Below are 16,657 nucleotides of genomic sequence, written 5' to 3' on the forward strand. Positions count from 1 at the left end.
GGTGTATCAGGAAGAGTGGAGCGGACAAATCTGCTCTCTGAAGGGAAGGTACTGAGTTGACGGTGCATCAATTTGTGTCACTCTAACACTACAAAGCTGATATCATTTTTTTTGAGGGGGGAAGGCAGGGCAATTGGAGTTAAGTGACTCACCCAAGGTCACACAGCTAGTAAGTGTGTCAAGTGTCTGAGGTCAGATTTGAACTCAGGTCCTCTTGACTCCAGGGCCGGTGCTCTACTCACTGCACCACCAGCTGCCCCAGCTGATCTCATTTTTGTAAGCAGTACTCCCTCTTCCTAAAGAAGGGCGGAGTCTGCTCCTGGCCAGGAACATTTACCAATTCCTTTGGATTCCTCAATAATAATAAATTGCCCTTGATACCTGAATTTCAGTGTCAAATGTATTTCTAACACTACCCTTCATGCACTCCATGTTTTAGCCTAACTGGTCTGCTTGCTGTTCCTCAAGCTTGACCTTCCATCTTTGCACAGGCTGTCCTTCCTCCCTTACAGAGCCCAACTTTTATGATTTTGTGAATGTTCTCCCTTCTTACCTTTGCTTCCTAGAATTTCTAGCCCCCTCCAATGCTCAACTAAGGGGCCATTCCCTTCAAGAAAGCTTTCCCAATTTCTCCAGTTTCACTTTGTATTCATTTCTCATAGATCTGGTATTTACTTATCTGTGTTATGTCTTCTCCAGTAGAACAATAGAATGTAAGCTCCTTGAGGCCAGTCACTTCTGTCTGTATCCCCAGTCCCTGCACGTAGGAGGTACTTGATGACTTCTAATTGACTGACAGCTCATTCAAGCCTTTTAAAACCCTGTGATGTAGGTAGTGCAAATACAATAACCCCCATTTTGCAGATGGGGAAGATGCAGCTGGAATAGGTTAAATTATTCACCTATCGGCACACAGATAGTTAATAGCAAAAGTGGGTCAACTCAGGTCTTCTAACTCTAAGTTCACAGTGCTCTCTGGCTCTCTCTCTCTCTCTCTGTCTCTTTTTCTCTCTCTCATTCTTCCTCCCTCCCTCTCTCCCTTCTTTTCTCCCTCCCTCACTCTCTCTCTCTCTCCTTCTCATCCTACCATATTGCATGTCCCTTCAGACTATAAAAATGGGTTGCCTGGTTGTCATCTTTTTCTTCTAGGTTCATTATCTGGCATGTTCTGTTGATCTACCCTAGTTCTGGTCCTGGTTCTAATGCTACATTGCCCTGACCAGCCTTGTCTCACTATTACCTGAAGCAGGTCATGATGAGATTAGCTTGGGTGACTTATGAGTAGCAGAAGCATTTTAGCATCTAACTGACCTATATAACCAGAATCTGCCTCTCATCTTCCATTCCTTCTCCCTGAGTGCTCATGTGCACACATGTGCTCACTCGAGCTCGAGCGCGTGCGCGAGCACACACACACACACACAGACACACACACACACACACACACACATACCACAGGATATGCAAAAGTATTTCTCACACTTGCGCCCCCTGTTCCTCTTGATTATCTCCTGGGAACAGCTATCAACCCTACTAAAGCAAAGGCTTTCCTCTTTCCCAAAGACACCACCGTTTTCTTCTGGTGTTTAGGGACTTGCTTCGAGGGCCTAGAAGCTTACCTTGACAGCTTTCCTTTCTCTAAAGCATGAAAGTCTCTCTAGGAACAGCCCAGAAAAAACTATAGGGAGGAAGGCGTTTGAAGTTGCTTCTGAGATCGTCTAAGTTTCCATGGAGATCAAATACTAATCAAATCACCGACTCATTCAGAGACTTTCTGCTTCCAACCTATAGTCAGAAGAAAACCTGCAGAGAAATTCATGATCCGCAGGGTAACGCCCATTCTAATAGCAGAAAGGTTCCTTGAGTCAAACTACCCTCCTTCCTCACTTCAATTTCCTGTTATATCTTGTCCTTTCCCTTTAAACCTTTTTTCTATCTGAAGCCCTCAGGGGTCCGAAGAGTTAGTGAGGGATCTGATATCAGTGTAGCAGTGGCAATAAGAACATGTGCTTGGTGATCATGATTGACTTCTATGCTAGGAAACAGGAAAGTTTTCTATTTTAGTTATTTTATGGTATGATTTCTTGTGTGTGTGGTATTCTTTTTACTTACTAGATGGTAAGTTCTATGAGAGCAGGGACCCCTATCTTTGTACCTTTACCAGCACATAGTAGGTACTTTATATATATATATATGTGTGTGTGTGTGTGTATTATATTTGTGGATTCATACACATGTATGCATGTATATATGTGTGTGTGTATGCTTACATACATATATACACACACAAATTAATTCAGAAAGACACCCATTTTGCTTCCTTCCCTCCCTTCCCTGCCTGATGTCCTGTTGGCTTTGGATGAGATTCATGTGTGTACCATATGTATGCAAATGTGTTTGGACAGAGGTGGAAAAAAATGAAGAAAAAACACATCCATTAAGTGCCTACTATGTGACAAGGATTGTGCTTAGCACTGGGGATACAAATAAAAAAATGAAGAAAGTCTCTGCCCTCAAGGAGCTTATATTATAATGGGTAAAATAAAAAAAAAACACTCTTAGGGTAGTGGTAGCCAAGGAGGGGCACTTTGTTCTAGAAAGTTATAGGGATGTTCAGTGAGATCATAGGGGGGTAGATTGACATACCCCATCTAGGAACAATGGAGGAACAATGCTCTTGCAGGGAGGGAAAGGGTCAAAGTGGTTGGAGATATGGATAGATAGATATGTATCTATCTAAATCCATCTTGTATGCAGCTAGTTATTTTCCTGCTGTCTTCTCCATTAGAATGTAAGCTCCTTAAAGGCAAGGACTGATTTTGCCTTTCCTTCTATGGCCAGTGCTTAGCATGGTATCTGACACAGAGTAAGCACTTAATAAATACCTGTTGACTTGATACAGTCTTAGAAAGTTGCCCACCCTGGACACTGATAGATTAAGTGACTTGGCCAGTTATCATTCAGCCAGTATATAGGTGAGGTGAGTCTTAAAGCCAGCTCTTCCTTACTTGAGGCCAGTTCTCTATCCAGTATGTCATGCTGTCCATTAGAGATGGAACATCCTAATTAGTTCTTGAAAATAAGCTTATAAATCAAAAGGTCAAGTGGCAGAAAATTCTAGCCGAATGTAACTGAATATATTTATAAAGAGGAGATGTCAGCCAGAGCTAATCTTAGTTGGCTTTTGATGTAATTCTCAATCAACTCTGTTTCTGGGGTGACTGGTATTTTATATTTGCTAATACCAAACATCTAGTTGTGTGTTTTTGTGTATGGAGGATGTCACAAACTATACACATACACACACGTACATATATACACACATATAATGACACACATATATATACATACACACAGATATAGATATGCATATGTATATTTACATTTTTATACATACACACATATTCTATTCTATATATATTCTATAGATATTCTGTTTACTTCTACTCTTTCCCACAAATTCAAACCTGAATCTAGTACGTGAGAGGAATCTGAAGCATTTCTGGACCTGTTTCTCACTAGTGCTTTAGGGAAGAGAAAGAGTAGGTGATAGATAAGATGGGCTGTCATCCTATTTTCCAAGAAGGCCTGAAACCATTTCTACTTCCTTTAAAGACTTTTCTATGCAAAAAACATACTGCCTCTTCAGTCTTTTCAAGCATTGCTCCTAGGTAGGTATAAGTTGCTGGTTTTGCCACCCCTATAAATAAAACGTAAAATAAATAAATTCAAACAAGCAGGAATGATGTGCAAAGTATCTCAGTATGGAACTGTAGAATTTGGAATGAAATGACCCGGGTTCAAATACTGGCTTTGCTGTATTAATTGTGTTTCTTTGGGTAAATCACTTAACCTCCCTCTGGTGGTCACAGTTTATTCATCTGTAAAATGAGGGTATTGGACTAGATGACCTCTAAGGTTTCTTTCAGCTCTAAGGAGGATCATAGGAGATCTCACTATTGTTCCAGGACCTTTGGCTTCCACGCTGGTAGCTGAAAGAAGGCTGAGTGTAGTCTGAGACATTCTGGCCACATTAGTTGGTAAATCATTTAGCAATGGGATGGTTTAGTTAGTCACTGTTCCTTGAGTAACCCTCTAGTCCCAACATGACTGGGACAATAGGAAGAAAAGAAAATGTAACAATTTCTGTCTAGGCCTCCCTGACAACCAAGAATCTTAATGTTGACAGACATCTGAATAGGCCCCAAAGTAGGACCTATATAGAAGAATAACCTATTCTTCTAATAAGAATAATAACACAATAATAAGAATAACACAACCTCAAGTTTGTAAATTTAGCCACCGGTTATGATAGCTTTCTATTTGGCTTCTGTATCATTGATTTCTCCAGTACCTGATACCTGCCTTCAGTTTCCCAGCAATGCTTCCTAGATCTTCCTTGGCAAAAATCCTGCACTCCATCTTTCTATTTTACACCAGAGAAATATCCTTAATATGACTTGGCCTTCAGGGAAATCCTTATTTGACACAAAGTGCCGCTACCCTTCAGGCTTTCAGCATTGGTCTGAAGCAGTTATCAATCAACCAATGCTGCTCAAGCCTCCAAATCTGATCATGACCCTCACCCATTCGCCATTCTTCAGGTTTTGGAAGGGAGGTGGTGAAGAGGAGAAGAAAAGGAGAGGAATGTTGGAAGGAAAGAAAAAAAGAGTGGAAGGATAGTAAGAAGAATATTATGGAGTAGCTGGAACCTACTGAAAAGTTGGAAAGGAGAATTCAAGTCACCAAGGACAGAAATGTGGTACCATCAGTATAGAGAGTGATGCTACCTACAGAGAAGTTTAAAGGAGTTTTCAGTACTAGGACTGCTATAAAAAGAATCCACTTAGACATGAAAAGACTTTCGAAAGCTCCAAGAATTCCTGCTCCACTAAACTAAAATACCTTCTCAAGATGGTACCTTAGCCACTCTTCAAATTATCCCCACGGCAGCTTTGTCTATGCCTGTGCCTATGGGTATCTGCAGAGGGAAGAAGGGGGAGCAATGAGATTATTTTCATTCAGTACATACATACACCTGTGTCCATTAGGTGGCACTGATGCACACCCAACTAGTGAATTACTGGGAGTTCCCAAATTCAGAAGTACTCTGTGATATCTTTCCTTCTGCGCCATTCTGTTCCCTGGGCTCCTGGATAGTACTGATGAGTCATCAGAAGGCACTTGGCTCTGGTAGCTGTATTGGCACCAGGGCTGTACTATGCCAGTCTGGGCTAGATTTTCCCCTGAGGGCTCAGCCAAAATGGGGATGGCATCCAATTCCTTACCCCACCCTACCCCCAGCCCTCCTGGCCTCATCGAGCTACCTTGTCTAATTAATCCCCTATTTGAGATTCAGGTTGAGTGTTAATTAAATAATTTGTTGTTGGTTATTTGATAGGGCTCAGCTACCCACTTGCCAAACCAGGGAAGTGGTAAAACCTGGAACAGAATAAAGGTAGCTCTGGCAACTTCTCTTTCATACCAGAAGGGCGGCAAAGTTGTGAACAGAATTCCTTCTGTTTTTATCTTGGCATTGTTGGTTAAATCTTAAGCCAAGTGCCACTTGCAGTCTTCAGGTCCTTGACCCCAAATTTACCTTTTCATTTCCACTTAGAACCATGGATTATTAAGAGCTGCAAAGGACCTTTGAGAAAATTTAGTCCATGAGGAAACAGAGATTGTATCCTTCTCTTGTCAATTTACTGGCACCTCCATGGTTGGCCCAGTACTATAATTCTGGCTCTCCCTTGACAGAATATTCGGGCCCTCTGATTTTCTCCAGTCATACTTTCTCCCTTTATTTTCAACTTTAGATTGTGGGAACTATCATCAGTACATATTCAGGACTGGTAATGGGAACATGTAGCAGGGTAGAACTCTGATTTCATTGTGTGGGAGACTCCCAGTTCCCTCCATTAATACAGATCAGTAATTCCTCTATAACTTTTGTCTTAGACAGTTGTTGCTGAAGACATTGAAAGGTTGAGTGACTTGCCCAGTGTTTCACAGCAAGTATGTGTTAGAACTTGAACCCAGAGCTTACTTTTTTTAAAGGGTGGTTCTCCTTCCACCTTGCTACCTCTCAGTAATATCCTAATGTAGTAAATATATACGTATATTATACAATATTATATATGATACATGCATATATATAATATAATTATTATTAATAATTATGATGTAACATAGAATATGATGCTATTTATAATATATGCATGTATATTTATATACATACACACATACACATCCCAAATTCTCATAGTCAGAGGGGTCTTCTGAAGCTCTTCAGAACAATCTATCACTGAAGAAGGATCCTCTCTACAGCATAACCAACCAGTTTCACTCTTCCAAGACAACTCAGTATATTTTTGGATACAACAAATTATTGTGGTGTTTTTTCTTATATCAAACTGAAATCTCTCTTTTTATGGCTTCTACTTTTTCCTCCTCATTCTTCATTCCAGGGTCAAGTAGAACATGACTGAATCCTCTTCTATATCCTCCAGATATTTGAAGATAACTACTATGTCCTGCCTAGGTCTCTTCTTCTTTGGGCTAAACAAATGTAGTTCCCTCACTCAGTGGGGGACATGGCATTGTAAAATTATAGCTTGTGTAGCAATGGATGTCTTGTCTTTTAGGTGAATAGATAATGGTAACAGCCATTCTTTTCCCTTAAATGCATCTATTCTTTCAAACATGGAAATGTCACTGCTGCTAGCCCCACAGGAATCCTGTGTGTCAATCTCTGAACTGGCACTCAAAGCCTCTTAACTTAAGTAGAGCAGTTTAACTAATTATCTCTAAGTGTTGCTGTTCACACTGCAAAGACAGGTGTCAGTAGATCAGGACTTTTCAACAAGTTCACTCCCTGATTCTCAATTACATCGAACCCTCATACAAGAAGACAGCAGTTGCTCAGAGCCCTTTGGTTTTCAGGGTTGTCTTTTCCCAACCTATTCTTCCATAATTCCCCATCCCACCCCCATCCACCCCCTTCCACCTATGGTTAGACCTCAAGCTGTGTCTATATGAAAGAAGAATGAGTAACTCCAGGTCTTATCTGGTTTTATCACTTTCACACTGGACACTTGCATATTCCAAATAACTCTGAATGACTGTGGTTATTAATGGAGACTGTAGCTTATGTGACCTACAGACTTTCTTGGTCTTGTCATCTCCTACAGACCCCCTAGATTTTGTCATCTCCACCACTGCAGCCCTGCTTAGGATTTCTAGTCCTCTGCATCTGCCCTGCAGCTGACCTTCCTTTTTTGTGTTGTCTTCTCAATAATAAGGTGAATTCCTTGAGAGGAGGGACTTTCTTGTTTTTTTCTACTTGTAACCCCAGTGCTTGCTTTTTAAATTCATTCATTCCATAAAGACCATAGACAATATAAATGCCTTGACTGAGCCCCAAATTTGCTTTAGAAATGTACATATGTAGTTGAATGGATGAAGAGGATCCTTCACTCCCATGAAAACTGGGTTTGCTCTAATGATTTTTGGTTCTTTAAGACCTACTAAATTTTACTCTGAGGATAGGGCCAGCTGAGTAAAAGTTCTTAAGATTTAGAGTTGGTAAAAACCTTAGAGATCTTTAGTTTTAGGAAAATATACTTCAATATTTCAAGGATTCATAATTTAATATTTTTCTAGGTGAGCAATTGGGTTCATTTTACTTATGTCTGTGTGATCTTAGAAAGTCACTTAATCTTCTGGGTTTTAATTTCCTCATCTGTAAAGTGAGGGGAGTTCTAATTCCCATCTAGTTCTCATTTTATCGGTCTATAGAGACCCCAGCAGTCTAGATACCGGATAAGAAGTGATAACATTCAATTACAGATCAGATTTTTAGGGAGGCAAGTATCAAACCATTTCAGGCACATTGCTATAAATTCATTCATTTATTCTATAAACTTTTATTGAGCACCTATGACGTTGTAAGGTATATGTTAGGAGTTGAGGGAGGTGACAAAGAAGAGTGAGACAATTTTCCTGCCCTCAATGAGCTTCCAATACTGTCAGGGAGAGATGACATGTACAGAAATAACTACACCACAAGGGAGACTGTGATTGATACATGACAAGTTCATCTGTAAAATGATGGGGCTGGATTAGTTGGCCTCTAAGGGTCCTGCTACCTCTAAGATCTTCCTATGGTCCATTAGGCCAGTGGTTTCAAAACATTTTTGACCATAAAACCCGATAAGTAAAAATCTTTTGTACTTCTATCCCAATATATATTTACTTATTTGTAAATTATATACAGGCCCTACTGTACAAATAATTCTATGTATCACGAAATTGATATAAAAAGAGAAACTTAAAAAAGGAATGAAATGAAGATGAATAATAGAAAAGCCACTGGGTTTACTATGGTCAGAACTGTACTTCAGGCAAATTATTTTGATAGCGGTGTGGAGGAATTTGGAGAGGGGATACACTTAAGACTGAGAGACCAATATGGAGACTATTACAACAGGCAAACCAAGAGATGATGAGGGTCTGGACTAGCATGACGACTGTGTTAGCTGAGAGAAAGGGAAGTATACAAAAGGTGGTATGGATGTGTGAATGAGAAGATGTGACAACTGTTGGTTATGTGGTATAAGAATAAGTGAGGAATTGAAGGTGACACTGAGGCTGTGAATCTGGGTGAATGGAAAAAAATGGCGGTGCCTTTGAGAGAAACAGGGAAGTTCAGAAGAGCAGAGAGATTCAGGGGAAGATGGTATAATGAAATCTGAGATGTATATTCCAACCTGACTATGTCTGATCATCCAGTGACTCATTTTATCTCAGTGAGGTGGTACAGTGGATAAAACGCTGGGCTTGGAGTCAGGAAGACTCATCTCCCTGGGTTCAAATATGGCCTCAGATGCTTACTAGCTGTGTGACCTGGGCAAGTCACTTATCTCTGTTTGCCTCAGTTTCCTCATCTGTAAAATGAGCTGGAGAAGGAAAATGGCAACTCACTCCAGTATCTTTGTAAAGAAAAACCCCAAATGGGGTCATGGAGAGTTGGACACAGCTGAATACTGGAGGATAGGACCGGTTTTTACCATTAGTATTCTGCAGCTACTGCTGTGGGTACCTGGGGAGTGCCTAGCATATAATATATATATATACATATATATATACATATATATATATATATATATATATATAAAATAATATTCACAAATATGACCTCATTTATTCCTCACAGCAACCCTGGGAAGTAGGTGCTATCATGTTCCTATTTTACAGTTGAGGAAACTGAGTCAAACAGAGCTTAAGTGATTTGCCCAGGGTTACACAGCTAGTAAGTAACAAGATTTGAATTCAGATCTCACTGACTCCTGGCCTAGCATTTATCCACTAGTTAGTCAAAGGGAATTGCTAATGTTTACACAGGTAGTCAGTGAAAGTGTAAAGGCTTTCTAACTCCAAGTCTATTGTCATTTCCATTCTACCATATTGCTAACTGTACCTAAATAGGGACAATAAGACCCACATAAGAAGAGGACGCCCTCGGGTTAGAGTGGAAAGAGGGGTGAAATTGTCAGTCAGTGGACTGCTTGTGTCCCATCTTACCCGAATGACCTTGGGCAAGTTATTCAAGGATTTGAGTACATGAACAGCAAAATCCCTTCCAGTTCCAAACTGAAGCTCCTACGCCCACCAGAGGATCATGAAGTACATTGTGTCCTAGAATTGCCTGCATCTTTCCTTCGTTTTAGGGCCATCTGTCCTCAGCTGACTATTTTACCCTTGCATTAGCAAGGTCATATGATCGGGTGGGAATCCAGCCAAAGAAAGGCCAGCTCAGTGATCACTCTTGGCATGGTGGGAATCCTGCAGGTCATTGATAAACAATTTGTATATTAAACGACATGGGATGGCTACCAGGAGAAATAAGATTTTGTTGTTGTCATTCAGTTGTTTCAGTGGTGTCTGACTTTTTGTGACCCCATTTGGGGATTTCTTGACCAATATACTGGAGTGGTTTGCCATTTCCTTCTCCAGCTCATTTTACAGATGAGGAAACTGAGGCAAACAGGGTGAAGTGACTTGCCCAGGGTCACACAGCTAGTAAGTATCTGAGGCCAGATTTGAATTTAGGAATATGACTTCCTAACTCCAGGCCGGGCACTCTATCCACTGCGCCACCTAGCTACCCTAATAAGAAGACAGACACCTTCAGTCTGGATAAAAAGGAGTTTCTAGAGACGGAGATAGGTCTGGCCTCTGGTTGGGTCATACTCTCTAATGTCATCCTTGGGTGCTATCCAAAACAGCTTTGTTTCAGTGGTATTAGCTTAAATTCTATTTAAAACTTGGTCTGGGAAATAAGATACTGAAAGAACAACATAAATTCAATTCTGCAAGATCCATTTTACAGAATGTAATCTCAGATGTAATCCACTGCCCCCAGGAAACACTTTTGCTGCCTAGGGGGCTAAGCCATTCTTTTCCTGAGGCCCCCAAGCCTGGGCAGGGCAGCTGGGATGGGATGCAGATTCTGCATAGTGTACATTTAATATCACAGAGAACCAACTCTTGATCCAGCAGATATAGGGTCTAACACCTATCCCCACATCCAGGACTTCTTGTTTTCCAAAAACATTCCCAACCCTATCCTCCTCTCTCTTCCTTGTTTCAAGCTCCACTCACCCCCTAACTAGATAATGCCTCTGTCTTTGTCTTCTGTGGAGGACTCCATGGTGATGGGTATAACACATTCATTCGCATCAGTTTCTGAATTTCATCCAATTCAGAGGGCCAAAAAGCAGAATGTGGTACGGCAGGAAGAGAAGAGGAACAGTACAAATAGATGGTGGGATGCATTCTCCTTTCCCCATTGGCTGTGACTCATTCCAACTGTTTACCTCATTCTTCAGCCCAAGTCCTTTTGCTGGTAGTACCTCTCTCTATCATAGGATCTGAGGAAAAGTTGATGGTTGACTGTTGGTTGGATGGGATAAATGTGACTAGATGGGACCCTCTTGGCCAACTCATGCCCCAAATTGGGCTTCCTTCCTGTGAACTCCCATAGCACTTTATTTGTAGCTCTTGTGTACTTACCAACATTTATTTGGTATTCTAAATATTAAATAAATGTTCTCCCTTCTCATCCCTGCCTTATGTAACCCCCTAATTCATTCAAGGCTTAGCTGAAATGATACCTCCTTCAAGAGGCCCTTCTTGATGACCCCCTTGTGAGTTTTCAGTCACTATATATTATTTGTACATATTTTGAATTTACTTATTTTAGTAAGGTGGTATCTTCTTAGTTGAATGTAAGCTCTTTGGAAGGCAAGGATTTTCATCTTTATATTTTTATACCTAGTGCCTGGTAGAGTACTGGGCAAACAGAAGGCACTTAAATGTTGACTGCTGGTTAGTTCGGTGAAGTTAGACAGTGGGTATAGAACTATAAATATAAAGTATTTAGGATTTTCATAGGCCTATGCTTTCGGTGCTGGTGGACTTTAAACTTTAAAAGCTAATTGTTTCTCTGGCCAACGTGGATAGTCAACAAGCATTTGTTGAGTACCTACTGTGTGCTAAACCAGCAATACACTAAGCACCAGATCTCTTCATTTAAGTGTATAGTTAATAAATATTTACCTAGCACTTTAAGATTTATTATCTCATTTTATCTGGGTGAAATCTCCTTGGAGGCAAGGAAGAAATCATTACCCCTGTATCACCCAACCATACATGGACAGAACAGCAACTTGGACATGACCATTTAAGTGTTTATAGATTTTAGCACATGGTGAAAAGACCCTTGGATTTGGAGTCCACTTAGTCCAAACCTCAGCTATGCCTCCTATGACTTTTGGCAAATCATTTCCCTTTTCTAGGTCTCAGTTTCTCTCTCTGTAAAATGAAGGGGTTGTGCTTGACCTGTCAGGTCCATGCCAGTTCTAAATCTATGATCTTACGGCCTAAGGTTCAAATTCTGGCTCTTCTACTTACTCACTGTGCGATCATGGGAGAGTCACTAACTTCTCTGAACCTCAGTTTCCCTGCCTGGGAAATGTGGATAATATTATGGACACTATTTACTTCACAAGGTTGTTGGATCAAAGGGAAGTGCTAGATTTGGGCTCAGAGGATCTACGTTCAAAACCTTGCTCTGACAACTGGGCAAAACCACAGATGTTCTCTGAGTCCCTTCTTGGTTTTGTTTTTTTTTAATCCATAAAATGAGAAGACTGGACCAGATGACCTCTGTCATCTGGTTCTAAATATATACTTGAAGTGAGATCATATACATGAAACGACTTTGAAACTACAAAGCATACCACCAAGGCGAGTTGTCATTGTCACTTGAGCTATTGCAGGAGGTTGTATGAGATTGTATCTCTGCTTTGACATGAGCATAGGAGCATCGAGGCGGTTTGGGGAGAGCTCAGAATTCATTTGGGGGATTTTGCTATTTCATTCATTCGTATTTCAAGTTGTCTTCTCATCCTATAGCATTTGGACTTAGAGCAAGATTCGAGGGCTAGATAGTGAAACTGTAATGACACTGTTAGAGGAACTGAGAAGTTGGGGACAAAGACATAGCCATGGTGGATGAAAAGGGTTGTAGGGTTGTTTGAGCAGGAGAAGGTACTCTGCACCTTTCCCCTTGAATACTTCCATCCTGTGACATGACTTAGGACTTGGACCCCATGTAAAGTCTCCCTACCTCCTCCTGGAAGAAGTCTCACCTGGCCTCCCTGGGAACTGAAGGAACAGTGGGAGCCCAGTAGGCCTGTCATAGAAGTCCCAATATGGTAGTTCCTAGACTAAACAGAGTTATACAGAAACTTAGCTATGCATAGTCAGGAAAAAGATCCTGTCCTGGTCCCCAAGTGGACCTGTTCAGCTGTATTTCTTGCACCAGCTTCTACACATCTGTTAAGAATATCGACTAGGGCTGGGTTATTGTCCCCAATCCAATCCTACATCTATTTAGCCAACTATGACAGAACAAATATGAATGGAAAAGGGGGTCAAAAGGCTTTCTCTGGACCTTGGTTATAGGAGGCCTACCCTCACTCAAAGGATAAACAATAACCAGAGAAAGGTTTGATTCAGGTCATAGTATCCAGCATGACATCCAGTTACATTTCCCAGAGTCAAGCTAATGGAGATCTAAAGATTCTTCCCAAATGGGGGGGGTATTCTATATGCAACTAGATGGTGTGAACAGAACACTGAATTTGAAGTCAGGAAGACATAACTTCAAATCCTCCCTCAGACACTTGGTAGGTGTGTGACAGGGACAAGTCATTTAACCTTCTCAGGTTCAATTTCCTTATCTGTAAAATGGGGTTGGCAATAGCCTTTATTCCCTAGAGTTGTAAGGATTAAATAAGATAACATATTTAAAATGCTTTGCAAGTTTTGAAGTGTTTTATATAGCTATTAGCTATGATTATTATCAACAGAAAAAAACATGGACCTCATTTCTTCAAACAATAAGCCTTACCTCCCATGAGGAAGAGAAGCCCTGCCACATACTGCATAAGGCCTCGGTCCCAGCAGCAGCCCAGCACCCCAATGATCCAGCCAAAGAGGATGATCGCCACTGCCATGCCCATGAAGCCAGCCGTCATTCTGCGCAGATCTGGAGCAGAAAAATATGCAACCAAGAATCAGAACCAAAACCTTAAGGTGCACAGAGAGAAGCACAAAGCTATGCTTTGCTTTGGGGGATCCATGCTGCTTGGAGGTCAGATGGCAGGTATAGGGACTAGATGGGAGATGCTCTCCCTTCATCCAGAACATATCCATTCTGTCCATTTCAGACAGATACATACTGTCCTTCATTGACAAAAACATCATGATAGCATTATGGAGGTCTGACTGGAGATCCCAACTGAGCTCTGATGGAGGTCTCATAAAAGTTTTGGGAAAACTCCTTTTTATACTGAATTCTAGTCTGGGTCTTTCTATTTGCTAGCTAGGTGAACCCAGGCAAATCATTTAACCTTTCTGGGTTTCAGTTTCCTCATTTGTCAAATGAGGATGCTGGATTAGATGATTTCTAAGCTCTAAATTCTATGAACTTATAACATCTCCTGAGGGCTTTTCAGTAATATGGCCAGCCCCTTGGTATGCATGTATATTGTTTGCGGGTAAGCATATTTCCTTTTCTCACTCGACGGTCCTTTCTAACTGCCCTTCTCTCTCATGCACACAACAGCCCATCTGTCATTGTGACCACCCAAATGACCCATAAACTCCCCTTCTCTCCATCAAATGTAGAGACAGCTCCACTCCACACCTCACTGACCAGAAGTGTGGCGGGTTTGGCATGATTGCTCAGCCAACCCTCCTGTACGCGACTGGGATATTGAACCCTAGGCAACCTTCTTGTTTGGGTGCAGATGAGGGGGGGACATCGTCTGGCTGTGGCATCATCACCAGATGGAGAAGGGCAGAATGGATACCACTTCTCTGTTACACTCAGCATTGTGCTCTGGTTCCTTCTGGGTCACCTTATCTGTACTTTTATGCTTCGGGGCATGTTGGCACTACCAGCAGTATTCCTTCACTCACCTGCTCCTTTCACCATTAACCACATTCCCATCCCTTTTCCCCCCTCCTCTAAACTTCCCTCGCTTTACCCCCACCGATTCCTGGTCACCACAACCCAGAATTTATCCCCCTTCATCCAGAATACATGCACCTGCAAACACAGTCCATTGCCAATAGAAGCAAATCCATTTAGGGCAGCCTGCAACTCACTGGCTTCCAGCTACTGCCCTCCTATGTCCCAGGATGGGACACAAAAGGAGTTATATGAACACTATACAATTTTGCAAATATTGCCATGCTGCCCTATGGAGGTCCCTGACCTCCATAAATACCATGCATACAGGGCATATGCTGCTTTTTCCAGTGGGAAGAGTGCTGGGTTTGGAGTTAGAGGACCTGAGTTTGCATACCAAATCAGCAATAATATCCCTACGAACTTTGGCAAATCATTTCAAATTTCTGAACCCCCATTTCCTCGTCTGTAAAATTAATGACCTCAAAGTTGAGATCTTTTAATACCAGAGTCAGAGATAGGGGAGGGCACACTTGGCTCAAGTGCCATCAGCACTAAGCTTATGGCAGAAGATCTCTCTCCCCACCCATCTCCATCTGTCCTCCACACTGCTCCTGTGGGAATCATGCCCTGCTTCATTGAATGCTGAATGCCAATTCAAGGAATCCCTCAGAGGGGCAAGGCAGGAAGAGAAAAGGGGAGGGGCTGATGGAGCAGTGGCTAATGGCTCTCCCTCCATCAAGGGAGTAGGTTGATGGGTCGACCTGGTAGGAGAGAGGAGAGAAAAAGGAAAAAATTGGGGTTCAGCTCCTGAAATACTCTGACTGTAGATTCCCACATAAGAGAAAGAGCGAGGCTCATCTGCCTAGTTTGTACATGCAGGCTTTGCAGAGGAGTCAGGGTTACTTCCTGTTGAACACAGTTCCCTCTCCCCTCCCACAAACTAATCCCAAAAATGCTTGGTTTGGCTGTGTAAAAGTAATGCTAATTACAGTCATTTACATGAACTGCTTGCTATTTATTCCTAATTACCATGCGGCACAATAACAATTATTTATATCATTTGTGACAGGTTCTTTCCCCTCTCCAGGCTGATCCCTCTATTGGTAGAGGTGGGTGGATCCTCAGCCTTTCTGAAGGCTAGCCTGAGATCTATTCTCATCACCCTGGTGGTATCTTGACCAGTTTCTAAGTCCTCCAGCCTCATCTGGATAAGCACACAGCAACGGTCCCACTGAGGCAAAGACAACTCTCAGCAAATGTAGTCATGCTACTCTGTCAGGTTCAGGACCACTGACAGTTCCTGGTCTCTGTTATGAACTCACATTAAATTTGTTTTAAGTTTTCACTATAATCCAAAGCTCTCTACACATTTGCTCAGTCTTCCTAGTTTGTTCCTTGTGTTGCATAGTTATCCATTTACTGCTTAACTCTATTAGAAGGAATAGTGCTGCCAAGTCATTTTTCACCCAACTTCCTATGCACCTATAATTTTTCTCTAGCTTCCAAATATCATAGTTTGAATTATCACCTCTATGAAGATAACTCCCAAACCTATATAGCCAACTCCAATCTCTCACCCAAAGCTCCAGTTCTACATTTACATAAGATAGCTCTAGGACATGAAACTACACATCCAAAATGAATTCATATTCTCCTCCCACCCTAGCTCCGCCCATAAACTGCCTTCTTTCTGTAGATGTCACCACAATCCTTCCCCAACTGCTTATTGTACAATAGAGTATCCAGACATTTGGTCTCCATCTTTTTCTACTACCATATAAAGTCATAGATTTAGAGCTAGAATGGACCTTACACATCATTGAGAACAACTTCCTTATTTTACAGATATAAATGCAGAACTGAAGGAAAGAAAGAGAAAGAAACAGAGAGAGACAAAGAGAGAGATACAGAGAAAGACAGACAGAGACAGAGACAAGACAGACAGACCAGGATTAGCTATCTAGGTTTTTGGATGCCCAGGGGGTTAAGTGACCTTTCCAGAATCATACAGCTAATGTCTAAGCAAGATGTGAATCCAGGTCTGTCTGACTCCAAAGCTAGTGTCCTTTCAATTACTCCATGTTTGAATCTAAAAGTCCAGCAGTTTGTCAT

The 16,657-nt window shown here is 41.5% G+C and overlaps 1 protein-coding gene across 1 annotated transcript in view; it reads right to left on the reverse strand.

The window, feature by feature from the left end:
• The window catches only part of TMEM178B (transmembrane protein 178B), a 31,902-nt gene extending 18,293 nt beyond the window's left edge, over positions 1-13,609 (reverse strand). Inside the window, exon 1 of the mRNA XM_036758510.1 lies at positions 13,478-13,609. Coding sequence (XP_036614405.1) covers positions 13,478-13,604 — 127 coding nt within the window. The 5' untranslated portion in view covers positions 13,605-13,609. The remainder of the gene's footprint in view (positions 1-13,477) is intronic.
• Positions 13,610-16,657: the final 3,048 nt, after the last annotated feature.

The sequence above is a fragment of the Trichosurus vulpecula genome, chromosome 5 (assembly GCF_011100635.1).
Source record: "Trichosurus vulpecula isolate mTriVul1 chromosome 5, mTriVul1.pri, whole genome shotgun sequence".
NCBI lineage: Eukaryota > Metazoa > Chordata > Mammalia > Diprotodontia > Phalangeridae > Trichosurus > Trichosurus vulpecula.